Source organism: Propithecus coquereli, unplaced genomic scaffold, assembly GCF_000956105.1.
Source record: "Propithecus coquereli isolate 6110/MARCELLA unplaced genomic scaffold, Pcoq_1.0 Scaffold553, whole genome shotgun sequence".
NCBI classification, from domain to species: domain Eukaryota; kingdom Metazoa; phylum Chordata; class Mammalia; order Primates; family Indriidae; genus Propithecus; species Propithecus coquereli.
The window spans coordinates 868,748-888,002 of NW_012151430.1; the positions used below are offsets into that span (position 1 = coordinate 868,748).

Consider the following 19,255-nt stretch of genomic DNA (forward strand, 5'->3'; position numbering starts at 1 on the left):
AAACAATCCGCCCGCCTCGGCCTCCCAGAGTGCTAGGATTACAGGCGTGAGCCACTGCGCCTGGCCAATGAAAGTGCATTTTTAATGATAAAGAACTGTATACTATACAGATTTTCAGAAAATTTTTTAAACATTGAAATATAATTAACTCCAGTTTTCTTGGGTATATAGCACCTTATAGTCATTTTTGTTTAATCTCTTAGCTGACTGCTTGTGTTTCTCCCTTATGTTTATTACACATGTATCTGTACCAGGGATTGGACTAAGGAACCAATAAACATTTGTTGGTTAAATTAAAGAGAGTTACCTAGTTGCTGTGACAAATCTTGCACTAGAATTCACATTTGTTATCTCAAATTTAATTAATTACTGACATTTATTAATAGCAATAAAAAAGCTCTCCAGACTGATAAGAACTAGACAGAAGGCTTTTTCACTAATTCAAAGGGCATCACTAAACTTAACCACCATGGTGTAGCACCTCAGGCTAGGAAAGTGAGACACACTCTCCAGCCTCATCTGAATCTGTGTAGTTTCCTGGTTTTCTCTGGTGGTTGTGAATTCTGGTGTCTTCCAGTATGCCCATATGTATATGTGAATCTAAATATATGTATAAACCAAATGATTTTTTTAAATCAATAGTCATGGTTTCTCTCCTTTAGCAGGATAAATTTTTAAGTTGATTAGGAAATCAGCTACTGAATTCTAGATTTTGTTATATTTTTGAGGTATAATCCTTGATGGTCTTTATACTAAAATTTCTGTTTTCTTATAGAACAACTTCTGGAGTTTATGCACCAGCTCCCTGCTTTTGCAAACATGACCATGTCTGTAAGGAGAGAACTCTGCTCAGTGATGATTTTTGAAGTGGTAGAGCAGGCTGGAGCTATTATTCTTGAAGATGGGCAAGAGGTATGTTGGCAAATAAATGATATACATTATTTAGTATGGCTACTAATTTTTAGAATAATTTAATTTCCGTAAACTTGTATAAATCCTTATTTTTTAACTTCTACAATTTTTTAAATGAATGCTGAGTTTTTATAATTTCCAAAGAGATAAGTTTTTTGTTTTGCTTTATTTTGTCTTAATATTTGATTTACTAGCAATGGACTTTGTGCAGAATAGGTGCTTAATAAATAATATTCACTGAACCAAATTTGTTTTTACTTCTCAAAATAGTTTCTAAGACTTTTTAAAAGAGTCTTAATTATTATTTTCTATATATATACTTTTATTATTATTTAAATGTTTGTCAAATATTTACTCTCCTAATTTCTGTTATACATTTTTTTAAAAAAATAATGAGGAAAATGTATTGATACCAATGCCTCCTAGTGGACTGCTGCCAGTTGAGGCATTTATGTGACAATTCTGTGTTCAAAAATTGGCAACTTGTGGATGGGAAAACAAAGGATGCTGAGGGATTGGAAAGTATTACTGCTGTGAAGAAATGCTTCACTATTTTTCTTATCAAGTATGTAAAGGTTAATGCTGAGATGTCAGTAAATGAACATTGTTACATACTGCTAGTAGGAATATAAGTTGGTACAGCAATGCTGAAAAGTCATTTAGAAATTCTTAACATGGGCCTCAGAGTATTCACAGCCTCCCGTTACTCCACTTATGAGCATCTATCCTGAGGACATATGTACAATTCTGCACTATTTCAAAAGATGTTCATTGCAGTATGTTTATAATATAAATTATATAATTTATATATTTATAATTATATCACATAATTATATATTTATATTCATAAAATATAAGTAAAAATTCATCATGACCAAAATATAATCCAATAATAAGCAATGTTTAGCTGGATTGTTATATAGCTACAGGATATAATTATAGAGGTACTCTAATTATTTTTAAATTATTTGATAGAAGTTCTTTGAGGGCAGGGACCTTTTCTCTGACTCTGTTTACATATTTTCTCCCCACATCCTAGAAAACATCTGGCAAATAGAATATGCTCCCCTCCAAAATTTGATGAACAAGTGAACATAGTATTTTTTTAAAGCAGGATAGTCTCAATATTTCAACAATATAAAATAATATACATAGGAGAGAAATAAATGAAACTTTAAAGAACTGTGTGCAAGCAGTAGGATTTTGAGTAACTTTTCCACAAGTTTTTTGCATTCCTTTAATTTTCCACAGTTCTATCAGGAAAAATTTGTTGTGTGTCTACTTTGTACCAGATGCTATTCTAGACACAGAGACACAGTGGTGAAAAAAACCAGACACAGTGCCTGTCCTCAAGTAGCTTATATAACACATAAGTTGTACAGTGAGTATATTTTATGTTTAAAATAGTCAAGAAAAGTACACTTTTGAAAAAAGTATTTCTTTTTTTTTTTTTTGAGACAGAGTCTCACTGTGTTGCCTGGGCTAGAGTGCCGTGGTGTCAGCCTAGCTCACAGCAACCTCAAACTCCTGGGCTCAAGTGATCCTCCTGCCTCAGCCTCCCGAGTAACTGGGACTACAGGCACTCGCCACCATGCCCGGCTAATTTTTTCTATATATTTTAGTTGTCCAATTAATTTCTTTCTAATTTTAGTAGAGACGGGGTCTCGCTTTTGCTCAGGCTGGTTTCGAACTCCTGAGCTCAAACAATCCGCCTGCCTCGGCATCCCAGAGAGCTAGGATTACAGGCGTGAGCCACCGTGCCTGGCCAGAAAAAAGTATTTCTTATTGCCACTGATTACCCTTCAGAACTGACAATCTAGATTTCCCTTAAATCACATTAAAACGGTTAAAAGTTTAGGCTTATAAGAGGAGTTGGATATTACAGGAGAATAAGTGGTCTTTCATTGATACCCAATAGACTTTTAAAATATATCTTCTTGGAGCATTAAATACTAACGTATAAATGCAGTTTTTTCTTAAGAGAAATTTGAATATTTCATTTTGTTAGATATCCCTCAAAATTCAGGCTTTTACTGGTCTTTCTGAATTAATCACTAGCTGTCTATTTTTTTTTTTTTTTTGAATGCTTGCCATGTGCCAGGCACTGTTTTAAGCCCTTACTATATATTAACTCATTTAATTAACATAGTTCTGTGATAGATACTGTTATTAATGGCCATTTCAGCAGTAGGAAAACTGAGGCCCAAGAAGGTTAAATAACTTGCCCGAACTCACTCAGCTACTTGCTGGCATGGTCTGGATTAAGATTCCAAGAGTTTGTGTTCTTAAACTTTACACTATTTTGCCTCAGAGAATTTGATCAATTATGAAAGCCCTTGTTTGGTGACTAAAAGAAGAAAGTAAGATAAACTTTAGTGGTTTGCATAGACAAGGCATAGGGTATTACTAACAGAGTATTATGTAATATAACCAAATCCTTCTTTTTCTTTTTAAAATTGTACAGATTATGTATATTGATTGTTTTTCAACGTTAACATATAACTATCTTTTTAAAAAGAGTCTTAAAAACTTTGTTTTTCTCTATAGCTCGACTCATGGTATGTTATTTTAAATGGCACTGTAGAAATCAGTCATCCAGATGGAAAAGTTGAAAATCTGTTTATGGGAAATAGTTTTGGAATTACTCCCACTCTGGATAAGCAATACATGCATGGAATTGTCAGGACTAAAGTAGATGATTGTCAGGTAAGCTTATCTCTTTGGTCAAGTACTCTTGCTTGTTTTTTGATTTAAAATAGCCAAGCATGTTTTTTCTTCCTCAAAATAAAATAGCTTGATTTAAGAATTAGGAGTTTCAAATAGCTCACAGTTAATAGAGGAAACTAGATTTTATATCTGCCTCAGATATTTGTGGAATTGAGCAAGCTGTAAATTTTCGAAAGAGAATACATACCAAATAAATGCTGGTTTGTTAAATTTCTATCTGGCATTAGCCAGCTCAGTCTTTTTTAAAAAAATAAAGAAATAGGAACTTCTGAGTTGTTTGTTTCTAATTTACTCCTGCTTTATGGTTTCTTGCATAGGGTCTGTTTTGAGAGAAGTAGACATCCACTTCTCCTTTTAAAGAGGAAAATTCAAACAGATTAGACTTCTTTGGGTCTCTCTTTGTGCCTCAGTTGTTTCACTGCGATTTTTGTTAAGGGTTAAAGGAATTGAATGAAAAATAGCTGATGGCACTTGGTTTCTTACCTTTGTGCTCTGCCTTGGTGCCCAGTAATATATTTATGTACTGCAGGTTCATTAATTGTCCCCATGTTGTTCTTGGGCAGTTTGTCTGCATAGCCCAGCAGGATTATTGGAGAATTTTAAATCATGTGGAAAAAAATACCCATAAAGTTGAGGAAGAGGGAGAAATTGTTATGGTGCATGAGCACCGTGAACTGGACCGGAGTGGAACCAGGAAAGGACATATTGTGATCAAGGTGGGTGTTTTCATGTATTATTCTAGTCACTAATAGAATAAAGCTTTCATCTTGTTTTTAAAAACCACTTTTTGAACCACTTTTTGAGTAGTGCAGGATAATTCACTAACATATTGAAATCTAATCAAATGTGTTGGCTCTTTCGTCTTTTTCTGAGCTGATTGGTTTTTATACATTTTAATGATGAACGATGACTTACTGCCATTTAATGGGATTGGGTATGGGTAGCATATTATGTTGGAATACACTGTTCAAAGTTTTCCCTCTCAGATATTTTATAATCCACTAATTATGTAAGTTGATTTCATCAAAGACAGCAATATTTGTAAACAATACAGAAAGTTCAAGGACCAACCATAAAGGCATAGGGAATTCTAGGTGAAGATGCACAGTGCTTGCTTGAATCTCTGTGCTGTTGAAAAAAGCATCTGCTTTTCCAAATCTCGCTTTTCTTATCTGACAATGGAGGTAATACAACAAGGCTGTATTCCGGCTAAATGAGGTAAATCAAAAGCCATAGCATGATTGTAGAGTCTGAGTGTTAATCCTCATACTGTTGTTTTCCCTTGTCTATGTCTTGTCCTCCCCTACTCCTGGCCTTCCCCCCTCCTTGTCTCTTTAAAGACCTCTGGATGTGAACTAGAACAATTATAGTTGAAAGAGAGGAAATAAATGCGTAACTGTTTCTCTTTTCAAGCTAGTCTTGCTTGCAAAATAAGTGTGTCTTTATTAATTGCTAACGCAACAATTTATTTAATAGTGTGAAGGAGATAAGTTAGATAATTTGAGGTCTGATGTTACGTTCGTTCTTCCTTGGAAGTAAGGCTGTTCCTCAGAGCTGTCTCTTTCTTTTCCTGAACAGGTGAGTGTAAGCTTTGTTTATAGAAAAGGTAAACATGTAAGTGGACTGCCATAGGCTAATGCATATACTTTTTCATTTTAACTCATTTTTGGGGGGCGGGGTCTCATTTTTTTAGTAATTTATTTCTCAATAATTTCAAACTTACAGAAAAGTTGCAAGAACAGTACAGAGAGCTCCCTGACTCAGATTCCCCAACTGTTAACATTTCATTGCACTTGTTCTGTTACCATTTTCTGAAGCATTTGAGAGCAATCTGCAGAGATGATACCTCGTCACTCCTAAGTACTCCATTGTGTATTTCCTCAAAGCACAGATACTCTCTTACATGAACACCACAGAATCCTTCAAGTTAGGAAGTCAACATTGTTAAATAAAACCATTCAGCCCAAAGACCCTATTTAGATTTTTACCAACTGTCCCAGCAAGGTCTTTTTTCATTTCTGGTCCAGAATCTTATATAGGAACGTAGCTGCATCTAGTTGTCATGTCATTTCTGCCTAAACCACTTCCTCAGTCCTTCCCTGTTGTTCGTATCCTCAGCAGTGTTAAAAGATACAGATCTTGTATTCTGTAGTATCACCTTCCACCTGCATCCCTCCAGTGTTTTCTCCTGACCAGGTTCAAGTCCTGCCTTCCTAGGAGGAATTCCATAGAAATGGTGTTGTGCTCTTCTCAGTGCATCCCATCAGGGGGATGTGATGTCAACCTGTTGTCCCACCAGTGGTGAAGTTAACTTTGATGACCTGGTCATGTTGGTGTCCGTCTGCCGCATTTCTTCACTGTAAAGTCTTACCCTTTGTAATTGTTAAGTATTTGGTGGAGAGATGTTCTGAGTTAGTATCAATATGCTATCCACAAACCTTTAGGATATCCACCAGGTAAAAACTTCTATCCACCAGTCTTTACTTCCATTGACTACTCTTACCTCAAATGGTGATATCCTGTTTCCTTAATTTCTCCTACATTTACTAACTGCCACTTTAAGAATGAGCCTTCTCTATTAATTTATTTATGTTGGTATAAGCTAACATTGTATTCCCTTACCATTAGTATTATTCTTAAGCTCAAATTGTCCCCGATTTAGCCAGTGGGTCCATCTTAAAACTCACTCCTATATTTTGTATACATGTCCCCTTCATTCCTGGAGCACTTCTTTATAATATGGGAAATAATAAGGCTCATTTTGAACTTTCCCTGCTCCAGCTCTGGAATCAGCCATTTATCCAGAGAGCCCTGGATCTATTGGAAGATAGCATTTATAAACCAAGATCTGTGCACTTAGTTCATTGCTGCTGATGTCTCATTGCTTTTACAGCTCCTCATCAGACAGATCTAGGAAATAGATACATATATGGTCATTAAATATGAAATGCCCAATTTCTAATCAAAAGTGTGGTTTACTATATCTCAAACAAGAAGCAGTACAGTTAATCAAAATATGCACCTGAACTATTGACACAGTTTTGCCATCTTAATGGTAGCTTGTTTATGCCAGCAGCGAAAAAGCCTGGAGAGCAAGTGGCAATGAAATTGCAAAAGGTGTTTTTCACAGCTTGTTGAGAAGTGAATATTTTTCCTTGTAAGAAATGGCCCAAAGCCTGAAGGAAGTGGTTGTCAGTTGGTGCGAGGTCTGGTGAATATGGTGGATGACAGAGAGTTTCCAAGTCTAGCTCCTGTAGTTTGAACAGACACGCGGTCTAGCATTGTCTTAAAAGAGGATTGGCCTGTCTCTGTTGACCAATCTCAGCTGCTTAATCGCAAGCATCCTCATCATTTCATCCAGCTGGTTGCAGTAGACATTCGCCGTAATCAGTTGACCAGGTTTCATGAAGCTGTAGTGGATAATACCAGTGCTGAACCACCAAACAGACACCATTAGCTTTTTTTGTTGAATATTTGGTTTTGGACTGTGTTTCGGCACTTCCTCTTTAACCAACGATTGTGCCAAACGCGATTGTCAAAAAGAATCCATTTTTCATCACGTGTACCAACATGGTGTAGAAATGGTTTGCCTTTATGTAATAACAGCAAAGAAAGGCAAGCTTCGAAATGATTTCTCTTCTGACGCTCTTTAATTCATGTGGAACCCATCTATCCAGCTTCTTTACATGCGCCCATTTATTTCAAATGGTCCAATATTGTCGAAATAGTAATGTCAAACCTTGCTGCTAATTCACGCGTAGATAGAGATGGATTCGCTTCCACTACAGCTTTCAGCTCATTATCCACCTTGGTCTCAGGTTGCCTGTGTGTCTCATTTTCAAGATTAAAATCACCAGAATGGAACTTCTCAAACCATCAACATACTGTGTGTTCATTAGCCACATTCTTCCCAAACACTTGGTTGATATTTCAAGCTGTCTGCTCTACATTGATTCCATGACGGAACTCACAATCAAAAATAACACAAATTTTTGACTTATCCATGGTGTTAACAAAAATTGCTCTAAAAATAATTTGAAAGGTAATCACAAGCCCAAATGTACTTTTGAATGACTGAGTATTTACCTTCACAATAAAAGTAAAACAAGGGTCAAAGTGAAATGTCAGAGATATCAACTGTCAAACTTAGTACTTAAGGAAATCGGACATTTCATACTTAACACATTAACTGCCAGGTGAGTTGTATTTAACTCACACTAGTTTTGAGCCCAGGGCCTCCTGAAGCCTATGTAAGTCACATGTCTCTTTACCTTGGGAGCCACAAGAACTATTTTTCAAGTTGCATGTAACTCTCGCACAGAAAACAGTAAAAATAACAAATTTTTCATTGAATTAGTAAGGGTCGTTTTGTTTTCAAAGTTTTTATTCTATTTTCGTAATAAAACACCGTGGCCCCAAGGAAAAAAAAAATTTTTTCTGGTGTGGCAGTCAGTGTGTTAATAACCTAATGTGTATATACACACACACATATTTATAAATAAGTACATACACATCTATAACTTTATATATTAAACAACCATGAGTTTATACCAACACTTTTTTTTTTTCACCTCCCACCCACAATATACCAACACTTTTAATTCCAGCGCTGTACCACAGGGTTTTCTCTAGCCTTTTCCTTTCTACGGAAATACCTTCGTAACTACCTTTGTAAATACCTTCGCCAACAGTGGCTCTTGTTATGCTGTCTGTATGTTTACTTATTTGTTCATTGTGTCCCGTCTTTATCATGCCAGAGTAAGCGCCCCAGCCCTGTCTTTTGCCTGCCACCTCTGTGTACGCTGTCTCTTAGCATCCCACCTTTTTGGATGCTAGTCAGCACATTGGTGATATGCCTCTGCATGTTTATGGGGCTCACCTTTAAATAAAATTTTCAATGTATGGCCTACTCTCTGTAGGGACCTTACCTCAGTGATTCAGCCAATCAGAATGACCTCTCTTTAACATGTTGATCAGTTCCCACCCCTGACGTAGCTATACATGATCTAAGAACCAGAGTTAAGTGACCCTAAACCAGTATTGGCTTGAATAATAAACTCCATTTGGGTACTCTTAGGCTTAGAGTGTAGGAAAATAAGAATGACCTATGGTTTCCTTGTCTCTTAAGCAGGTTATGTGAAGAACTTTATTCCTGATTTCCTTCTAGAGAAATGATTTATGTATCTTGTTAGCAGTGGGTGTCTTGTTTTAAAAATAAATTCTTAGCTAGGTGTCAGGGCTCACGCCTGTAATCCTAGCACTTTGGGAAGCTAAGGTGGGAGGATTCCTTGAGCTCAGGAGTTTGAGACCAACCTGAGCAAGAGTGAGACCCCCATCTCTACTAAAATTAGAAAATTTAGCCGAGTGTCATGACAGGTGTCTGTAGTCCCAGCCGTTTGAGAGGCTGAGGCAAGAGGATCACTGAAGCCCAGGCGTTTGAGGTTGCAGTGAGCTACCGTGATGCCACTGCACTCTAACCCAGGGTTACAGGGCAAAACTCTGTCTCCAAAAATAAAAATAAAAAAAATAAATTCTTAGATAAAAACAATATCAGTATTAACATATGTGTATCATACAGTTATCCTGAACAATGAAATTGTTAGGATGAATGCAACAACTTGAAGTTTGGAGTTATGGATCGCAGTTGGTTTTTATATCAGGCTCACCATTTGATTTCTGTATTTGTTCTTTGTAACCACTTTTGAAAAAGCTACAAAGGGTAATAAATTTAACATTTGTTCGGAAGCTCTAAGAGTAGCAGTAGGGAAATGTTTATTTACATTATTTAATAAATTTGGATACAGGCAAGCATTTAAAACTTTGAATTAATGTAAAAATTATCAGTCAAGCTTCTGGTTCCTCTCAAGAGGGTGAAATAGTGTGGAGAAACTAGGGAAGAGGAAACATCTATTCCAGGAAGTAACAGTAAAACAGGGCTATCTTGAACTAACTGGTGTGTTGTTCCTACAATCAGAGCAGAAGAGATTTTCAAGTTTAATCAAATTTGGAGGAAAGCTTTACTTTAAAAAAAAAAAAAAAAAAAGTTTAACTCTCACTTCTTCTTTCTGTTGTCTTGACCGTAATTACATGTCTCTGTTGTAGCAGAAGTGGCAGTAATGGCCCACTCCAAGGGTAAATCCATGTTTGAAGGCCTTGCTATAATGAAATGCCAATAAAAATAGCTTTAGCTGAATAAATGCTGTTGGGTATTTATTTCTCTGCTTTTCCTGTCTCTATACCTCTGGGTGCTAGTGGATTACAGCCTGAAGAGACTACCTTCTCACAATGATAAGGATTCAAAGGTGAATCTCTACTTTGAGGACTTGTCTGATGGAGTATCGACAGAGGGGGATGATAAGCAGTAGTTCTTTGGTTTCTGAGCTATTGGTTTATTTTCCCTTTCTATCCTTGGATTTTTAGGCAACACCTGAGCGTCTCATCATGCATTTAATAGAAGAACATTCCATTGTGGATCCAACTTACATAGAAGATTTCCTATTAACTTATAGGACATTTCTTCAAAGTCCTTTGGATGTTGGGATCAAACTATTGGAGTGGTTTAAGATTGACAGCTTAAGGGATAAGGTTGGTTTTATAAACAGAGCATGAAAGTGATTTTAACCTTTAAATTGTATTCCTGAAATCTTTTGCAGTTGATGGATTAAATGTTTATTTTATAACAAGATTCAGTTCACCTAAAAAATTAATGAGTCAGTGTAGACACAACTCTGCTTACTTTTATGACACAATAGCATGTTAAGAATGAACATGAGCCTTAAAAGGCAAAAACCAAAATAAAACTGTGTTGGAGCTGTAAATTCAGTAGGCATGATAGCTACATGAGAGTATTTTAGAATCTTAAAAAATATTTGGTTGTTTCTGAGGATCATGAAAACATTTAAAGGCTGATTAATAGTTTAGAAAGAATATTGACCAAATAAATTTTTTTCAAGAGGGCTTGTTTTTAAGCTTCAAAATAGGAATATCTTGATTTTCCTTAGTTACAGACTTCATAATCATTTGAAAACAATTTGTCAAACCTTAGTTTATCTCTCCTGTGAGGTATTTAAATCTACCTGTGAGTATTTTCTTGCATTGAACATTGTTTGCTGTTTAAAATTATGTTACCTTATTTCACAAGGTATGTTTTTACATTTAAGGGAAAGACTAATAATATCTTAGTAAGTTGGTAAGAAGTAAGTTGTTTTAAGAAAATAAAAAATAGCGCCGTAATTGTCTGGTGTGTCTTTCTGAATTATATTTTAAAGGAAATAAATTGGATACAGGTAGACTGTGGAATTCTGTTATTTAGAAGACTAAAGTATCCACAACTAATAGGCTTGCCCTCCTCCCCCACTTTTTAGAATGTAATATATTTACTTTGGTTGCTGAGAAAATAAAGACATGCTTAAATAGTAAAAATAGGATTTAGGAGTAAGTAGATATCTATATGTAAAACAATGAAATTATACCCTTGCCTTATACTGTATATAAAAATTTACTCAAAATAGATCAAAGACCTAAATATAAGAGCTTTTAATATTCTTTAAAAAAAAAAAAAGATGGGGATAAATCATCATGACCTTGGAATTGGCAGTGGTTTCTCAAACATGACACCCAAAGCATAAGTGACAAAAGAAAAAAGATAAATAGGACTTCATTAAAATTAAAACCATTTCTGCATCAAAGAACACTATCAAGAAAGACAAAACAACACACAGAATAGGAGAATATATTTCCAAATCATGTATCTGATCAGGGTGTAGTATCCAGAATGTATAAGAACTCTTACAACTCAGCAACAGAGAGAACACAATTATAAAAAGGACTCGAATAGACATTTCTCTAAAGAAGACAATAAATGGCCAACAAGCACATGAAAGTCCCCACGTCGTCAGTCATAAGGGAATGGAAACCAAAACCACAGTGAGATACCACTCCACACCCACTGGGACGGCTTTTTTAAAAAAAGGAGAAGACAACAAACATTGCCAAGGATTTGGAGAAACTGGACATCCACTCCCCCACACTGGTGATGGGAATGTAAAATGATGCAGCCTCTGTGGAAAACAGTTCGGCAGTTCTTCAGAAAGCTTAAGCGTAGAGTTACCATATGACCAAGCAGTTCTACTTCTAGGTATTTACCCAAAGAACCAAAACTGGTGTGCAAACAAGAACTCACACGTAAATAATTCACAGCAGCTCTATGACACTAGCCAGAAGACAGAAACAACCCAAATGTCCATCGTGGAAAAGCAAGAAGTGGTACAGCCGTACAATAAAATATTGCTCGGTGACGAGAAGAAATGAAGTGTGGACACATGCCACAGCGCAGATGAGCCTAGAAAACTCGATGCTAAGTGAAAGAAGCCAGTCACAAAAGGCTACATATTGTATGATTCTATTTATATGAAATATCCAGAATAAGCAAATACACAGAGACAGAAAGGAGACTGGTGGCCGCCAGGGGCTGGAGAGGGCAGAATGGGAAGTGACAGCTTAATGAGTTTGAGGTTTTTTTCTTGGGGTGGTGAAAATATTCCAAGATTCGGAGCTAGGCAGCAGTGACGGTTGCACGACGCTGTGAATGTGCTAAATGTCACTGAGCTGCGCAGTTTACAGTGGTTGAGGTAACTGATTATGTGTGTTCTACCACAATTTTTAAAAATGTGGCTCATGTTTGCATTGTTAGGCACATTATTCAAGTCAACGTACATTTTTTAATTTTTAACTTTTCTGTTAATCTATGGAGCAAAGTAAACACATCATTTCACCATTTTGAAAATTCACAGTATAAGGAAGTTTCAGATTTGTTTTTGTTACAGTTTTGGTTAAATATGTTCTTGACTACAGAAACACGTTTGATGTAGTTTTTTAATTGATGTGATTACCTACATTTATGATGTGAATTTTGCATTTTAAGTTGCTATTTGAAATACATATCCTGTGTACTTCTTACATCTTAGCATACAGGATTGTGTCTTTTCCCTGAGTGCACGGAGTCCTGGCTCTTGTTACTTGTGTATCCAAGGAAGCAAAAGCTTGAACTGTGTCTTCCTGCTAGAATGAGCCTTTTGTGTACCAGGAAGGGGGGCAGGAGGGTCAGCCATAAGGCTCAGTTCCTCCTCAGCTGGGGATGTGCCTTTGGAATCTGCATTTGCAGAAGGACTGCCTCTCATAACCATGTGCTGCCTCGTTCATATTTCCACAGGTAACACGGATTGTGTTATTATGGGTAAATAATCATTTTAATGATTTTGAAGGTGATCCTGCTATGACCCGATTTCTAGAAGAATTTGAAAGAAATCTGGAAGATACAGTAAGGCTCAAAAGAATTTATATTCTTCAAGTTTCTGGGTTATGCCCTCCACCGGCTTCCCATGACCAAGAACAGCAACTCAAAATAGCAAGATCTTTCATCCTATCCTGTGTCTTGACTTTCACTCATCCTCTGTCACCCCACCCAAACAAAACTATGCTTCCTCCTGAAGCTTCCATTTCTGTGTTAAGAATAATGACATCTTATCTCTTACGTACCCAGGCTCATAAACTCTGGTGTAATTCATACATGTGGGCCTCCTCTCTCTTTTACCTTGAATGCCCTGGCCAAGATGTCCAGTTAGTTGCTGAAGTCACCCAGGTCACTGATTTAGACATGCACACATTTTCTTATGGTCTCTTTCTCAGCCATTTCTTTTTTCATTCCCCAGTTTAGGACCTCATTATTTCATCATCCTGATCATAGTTCTAATCTCTCTTCCTTCTAGTCCATTCTGTGTGGCCAAAATACTGTTTTAAACCATATATGTGACGAATATTACTCTGTCAGTAAACCATATTTCCTACCAAAGTCATTCCTCACCCATGTATTCAGGTCCCTCATCTACCTTTTCAGCCTTTGTCCTGTGTACCCTAGATTATAGCCAGACCAGACTATTTTATATTCTTTGCTAGTTCTACCTCCAGGCCATGCTGGAATTCTCTCCCAATCCTGCTGTTTGAAACTGTGCGACCTTCAGTGCATGTCTTACATATCAGATCTGGGTCTCTCCCTTCTGCATGTGGTTTCACCTGTTCTCAGTATATAGCACCTAGATAGTTGCCTCAAGGTCCTCTTAACTTACTCAGTAGCTATTCATAAATCTATTTTATTCTCCTTGTCAAATATAAAACTTTAAGCTGCAACTTTTCAAGGTGCCCCAAGCACCTTAAAATTTTAGGAAATAAATAATCAGAACAGTGGCTTAAGAGTATAGCTGAGGAGTCAGATTGCCTGAATTAAGATCCAGGTTGCACCACTTGGTGGATATGTAAACTTGGACAAATTGCCTAACCTTTATGCCTCAGTTGTGTTATTTGTAAAGATAGTAGTCCCTAGTTTGTTGAGATTGAGATGAGAATTATAATGAGCTAATGATTATAACAATTTGAAAACAAAACCTGATGTATAGCAAATGCTGAATAACTGTAGTTATTACTTATAGAGTATAAGTGAATAGAGTTGAATAAAGTGGGGAAAATTGGTAGATTTGGTCCCTTACCTTACCCCTTGGTTCCCATAGACTTCTCAGCAGCACAGCTGCTCTGTGCAAAATGGGGAGAATGAACAGGGACTGGCAAACTTGCTTAAGGGCCACAGAGGCATTCTGCCATCGTCTGGCTCTTCCAGGGCTGGCTGTGTAGACATTTAAGCAATACTGGAATGTGGAAACTGCCTTATAGTCATGGATTTTTTTTCCTGTGGTCAGTCATCAGGTATTTATTGAATTCTACTTTATACTCCAAGGTGTTATGTAGGATCAGAACAAGTGTAAGACTCGACCCCTGCTCTGAAAAACACTTTAGCTTTTTGTTATGGACGTGAGATTTTCACATATTACACTATTTGAGAATAATTGAATGTTAAACTGGTGCTAGAATCTGGAAGTTAGACTATTACTGAGTTCAAGGAAGAGCTAAAGTAAGTCTTCTGTGGAGGAGATAGGAACTTGAATGTGTCTTTGAACATTAGACAATTTTTAGAAAGGTGGTTCAGATTGTTCGAGGTTTTGAATAAAGGTTTAAAAAGATTCTTGTTTTATATAACAGCCAGGAGATAAGCAAGATAGGAATAGAGTGAAGAAGGTGTAGGAAATGAGAAGTAATTTTTTTCATCCCTTTGTAAATGAGATATCACTTGGAAGTCTTTTCTAACCTGTGATTATCTAAAAGTCTTTAAAAATCATATCGAGAGATCTTGTTTTCGAGAGTGCTCTGGGCTGGAAGTGTCCCCTTCTTTGGTTTAATTTACCCCAGGTTACATGTTATGTAGTCTTTAATATTTATGGCTGTAATTTTAATAATTTTAGGTGACTTTTAAGAACATACAGGAGTAGATAAATTTATATGTATTTTACGCTTCTCTACTTTGCAGAAAATGAATGGCCATCTCCGGTTATTGAACATTGCCTGTGCCGCAAAGGCTAAGTGGAGACAGGTCGTGCTGCAGAAGGCTTCCCGAGAGTCCCCGCTGCACTTCAGCCTGAGTGGAGGCAGTGAGAAGGGATTTGGTATTTTTGTTGAAGGAGTAGAACCTGGTAGCAAAGCTGCTGATTCAGGACTGAAACGTGGTGATCAGGTAAGTAAATAACCAGCCACTTAGACAAAGCCTTCTTATAAGCAGTACATCTGCTACTTTTGCTCTCATCTGATATTTCTTCGAATAAGCGTAATCAATGTAAGGAAATATTTTTCTGAGCCTCTTTTTAGAGGGAGTATTCATATGTGGTTTATTTTTTAAATGTAGTTTTCATATATCCATTATTTGTAATGGAAAACCTGATGTAGTGTGGCTAAAAACAGCATAGTCCGCTGGGATTTACCAGCATGGCCTCCTTTAGGTGGGCCTGCTACCACGGATGAGGAGACTGTATAAGCTGGCAGTCTTAGAATACCCGAGAAAGATCAATATATGAGTTAGCGTCCTTGCAAATTTTGAAGGAGGCACTTCCACCTCGTAGCTCTCAAGTGTGAATGGCAAAGATTACCATAAATGATAGTAATCATTAAAGGATGGTCATATGGTAACATAACTTCATCCATAAGCGGAGTGAGCCAGGCGAGGGACTAGGGAAAAGGAGACACTAGGAGGAATTTGCTGGCAATTTATTCTTTTCATATAGGTATTAGGTAAGTACAGAGCAACCTATTTCAAAATGTGACCTCCTGACAACATAAAAAATACATTTCCTGGGTTTACCTCAATCCTATTAATCATATTAACCACATCCTTAAGAGATGAAGTCTAAGAATGTATATTTTTAAAAAGCTCTCCAGATGATTCTCATGCACACCAAAAGGTGGTTTCCCAAATCTAGCTGATGATCAGAATCACTTGGGAAACTGACTTTCCCATTTAAAAATTTGTTCATTCATTCATTTAGAATGCGACTTTATTTTACTTTTAACTGAGGCGTACCATCTTTTTTTTTTAATTATAAGAGCAGTTCACATTATAAAAGTTCTATACTTCAGAAGAGTGGTTCTCAACCAGTGGGTGATTTTTGCCCTCCTGAAGGGGACATTTAGCCATATCTGGAGATACTTTGATTATCGTGACTCAGGGATAACTGCTGGCACGTCATGGGTAGAGGCCAAGGATATAAAGTAGTAACAACCCTTTCTTTCCCTGAGGGAGCTTTCTAAAAATAGAGATTTCTGGGCCTTACCCCAGACTGCTCATTAGGAATGTGTGATAGCTAGGATCCTGGAATCGTTATGTTTATTGTTCAAATATTTTAATGTAAACACGTTGAAGAATCTCATTCTTCACAGGAAAAAAAAAGTGGTGAAATCTAATGATTTCATTCCTGGGAATGAAATTTATCATTCTTCTTCCCTCAATCTTCCTAATTATTGTTGAAATGATCTGAGATTTTAGAGCTAGATTATCATTTTTTAACATTATGTTCTTTCTGTTTTGAGAATACTTTTGACATTTCCTTTAAGTTTCATAAGCTTATAAGCAATTGCTTGGACACTTACACTACTTTACTGATTAAATCGATTGCCTGCCTTTTATCTATGCCACCTGTCCCTGTGATTGCGAGTCCTTTCACGGTTGTCTGTCCTTAGTTCCTCTTCTGGTGCTTTTTCAAAAAGGACAGGTGGGTACTACAGTTTTATATGCCCTTGCGTATGTCCAAAGATAACTTTTGTTCTGTGGGACATAAAATTTTTTCTAACAGTTTTTCTCTCAGAACGTTGAAGTCAAAGAAAATTATGTCATCTTAGTGTTGCTCAAGAGAAGTCCAAACAAACTTTTATTTTTCTTTTGTAGGTTCCTTTGGTGATGTTTATAGATTCTTTATTCTCTGCCATGGAATCCCAAAACTTCATGGGATATGTTATATAAATCTTTTTTTATTATCCTTGGATGGTACTAGATGAACCATTTTAGTAGGTAGATGCAAGTCTTTTTTTCAATTCTGGGAATTTTACGCCTGTAGAATTTTTTTTATTTTTCTAATACTTTGTTTTTCACTCTCTTTTTCTTATCTTTTTGGCATCTTTATGTCGATCCCTTAGATCTATCCTCTGTACTGCTTATTTTTTGCTTATTATGTTTATCTCTTTATTCTTTTTCCTTGGAATCAGTATTTTTTAAAATAAGCTATTCTGTGATTCTGAGGTATAGCCAAAGTGGGAAAGCCCTGCTGTGGAGGATCAGTAGTGTTTACGTGGAAGCCGTCTTAGGTGCCCTCCTTGTTCAGCTGTCTGACCCAATCAGTGGCAGAAAACGATACTAAATATATTTAGAGTGCCCCTTTTAAATGAATCACCTCTCTTTGAATCGCAGTAAATTTACATTTAGAATATTTGATGGAACTAGTATATGTATACACAAGCAATAATTTTTGTTAGCTCATTTAACATAAATAAAATTTTTCCTTCATATATAAACTATCCTGTGTGTTTAATTCCTTTAATATAATCCCAGAGGGAGTGAACTTTTAAAAAAAAATGTGTATAGTAGAGAATTTGGGAAATAAAATAACATAGAGAAAAAAATGGTATTCCAGCTTCTCATAGAGATAACCATTGTTCACATACATACATACATTTTATTTAAGTTCCATTTTATTTTTTCACTGTTAAACTTTGAAGGTTGTTGAAGTAACTAATACTGTTCTGTCTTAATTTGTGTTTTTCAAATACGTTTCTCTGAAGATAATGGAAGTAAATGGACAAAACTTTGAGAATATTACTTTTGTGAAGGCCCTTGAAATTTTGAGGAATAATACTCATCTTGCACTTACTGTAAAGACCAACATTTTTGGTGAGTTTTGTTATAAAAACTGCCTGAGCTTTTTTTTAAGAATAGAAAAAAGTCATTATAATGAAAGGAAAGCTATTAATAGTAAAATATAAACATGTTTTTGTCTAATCTGTTATTTTTATTATCTTTGGTGTTGAACTGTCATGTATTCTAGGCTTTTCATGTTGTGTTTGTTTTTAATTATTATTTTGATATTTTATATGTATTTTACCCTTCTCTACTTTGCAGAAAATGAATGGCCATCTCCGGTTATTGAACATTGCCTGTGCCGCAAAGGCTAAGTGGAGACAGGTCGTGCTGCAGAAGGCTTCCCGAGAGTCCCCGCTGCACTTCAGCCTGAGTGGAGGCAGTGAGAAGGGATTTGGTATTTTTGTTGAAGGAGTAGAACCTGGTAGCAAAGCTGCTGATTCAGGACTGAAACGTGGTGATCAGGTAAGTAAATAACCAGCCACTTAGACAAAGCCTTCTTATAAGCAGTACATCTGCTACTTTTGCTCTCATCTGATATTTCTTCGAATAAGCGTAATCAATGTAAGGAAATATTTTTCTGAGCCTCTTTTTAGAGGGAGTATTCATATGTGGTTTATTTTTTAAATGTAGTTTTCATATATCCATTATTTGTAATGGAAAACCTGATGTAGTGTGGCTAAAAACAGCATAGTCCGCTGGGATTTACCAGCATGGCCTCCTTTAGGTGGGCCTGCTACCACGGATGAGGAGACTGTATAAGCTGGCAGTCTTAGAATACCCGAGAAAGATCAATATATGAGTTAGCGTCCTTGCAAATTTTGAAGGAGGCACTTCCACCTCGTAGCTCTCAAGTGTGAATGGCAAAGATTACCATAAATGATAGTAATCATTAAAGGATGGTCATATGGTAACATAACTTCATCCATAAGCGGAGTGAGCCAGGCGAGGGACTAGGGAAAAGGAGACACTAGGAGGAATTTGCTGGCAATTTATTCTTTTCATATAGGTATTAGGTAAGTACAGAGCAACCTATTTCAAAATGTGACCTCCTGACAACATAAAAAATACATTTCCTGGGTTTACCTCAATCCTATTAATCATATTAACCACATCCTTAAGAGATGAAGTCTAAGAATGTATATTTTTAAAAAGCTCTCCAGATGATTCTCATGCACACCAAAAGGTGGTTTCCCAAATCTAGCTGATGATCAGAATCACTTGGGAAACTGACTTTCCCATTTAAAAATTTGTTCATTCATTCATTTAGAATGCGACTTTATTTTACTTTTAACTGAGGCGTACCATCTTTTTTTTTTAATTATAAGAGCA

The 19,255-nt window shown here is 36.3% G+C and overlaps 1 protein-coding gene across 1 annotated transcript in view; it reads left to right on the forward strand.

The window, feature by feature from the left end:
• RAPGEF6 (Rap guanine nucleotide exchange factor (GEF) 6) overlaps positions 1-19,255 on the forward strand; it is a 213,525-nt gene that overhangs the window by 101,896 nt on the left and 92,374 nt on the right. Inside the window, exons 9-15 of the mRNA XM_012657631.1 lie at positions 776-912; positions 3,460-3,618; positions 4,203-4,355; positions 10,060-10,224; positions 12,851-12,958; positions 15,053-15,256; positions 17,848-17,956. Of these exons, the coding sequence (XP_012513085.1) occupies positions 776-912; positions 3,460-3,618; positions 4,203-4,355; positions 10,060-10,224; positions 12,851-12,958; positions 15,053-15,256; positions 17,848-17,956 (1,035 nt within the window). The remainder of the gene's footprint in view (positions 1-775; positions 913-3,459; positions 3,619-4,202; positions 4,356-10,059; positions 10,225-12,850; positions 12,959-15,052; positions 15,257-17,847; positions 17,957-19,255) is intronic.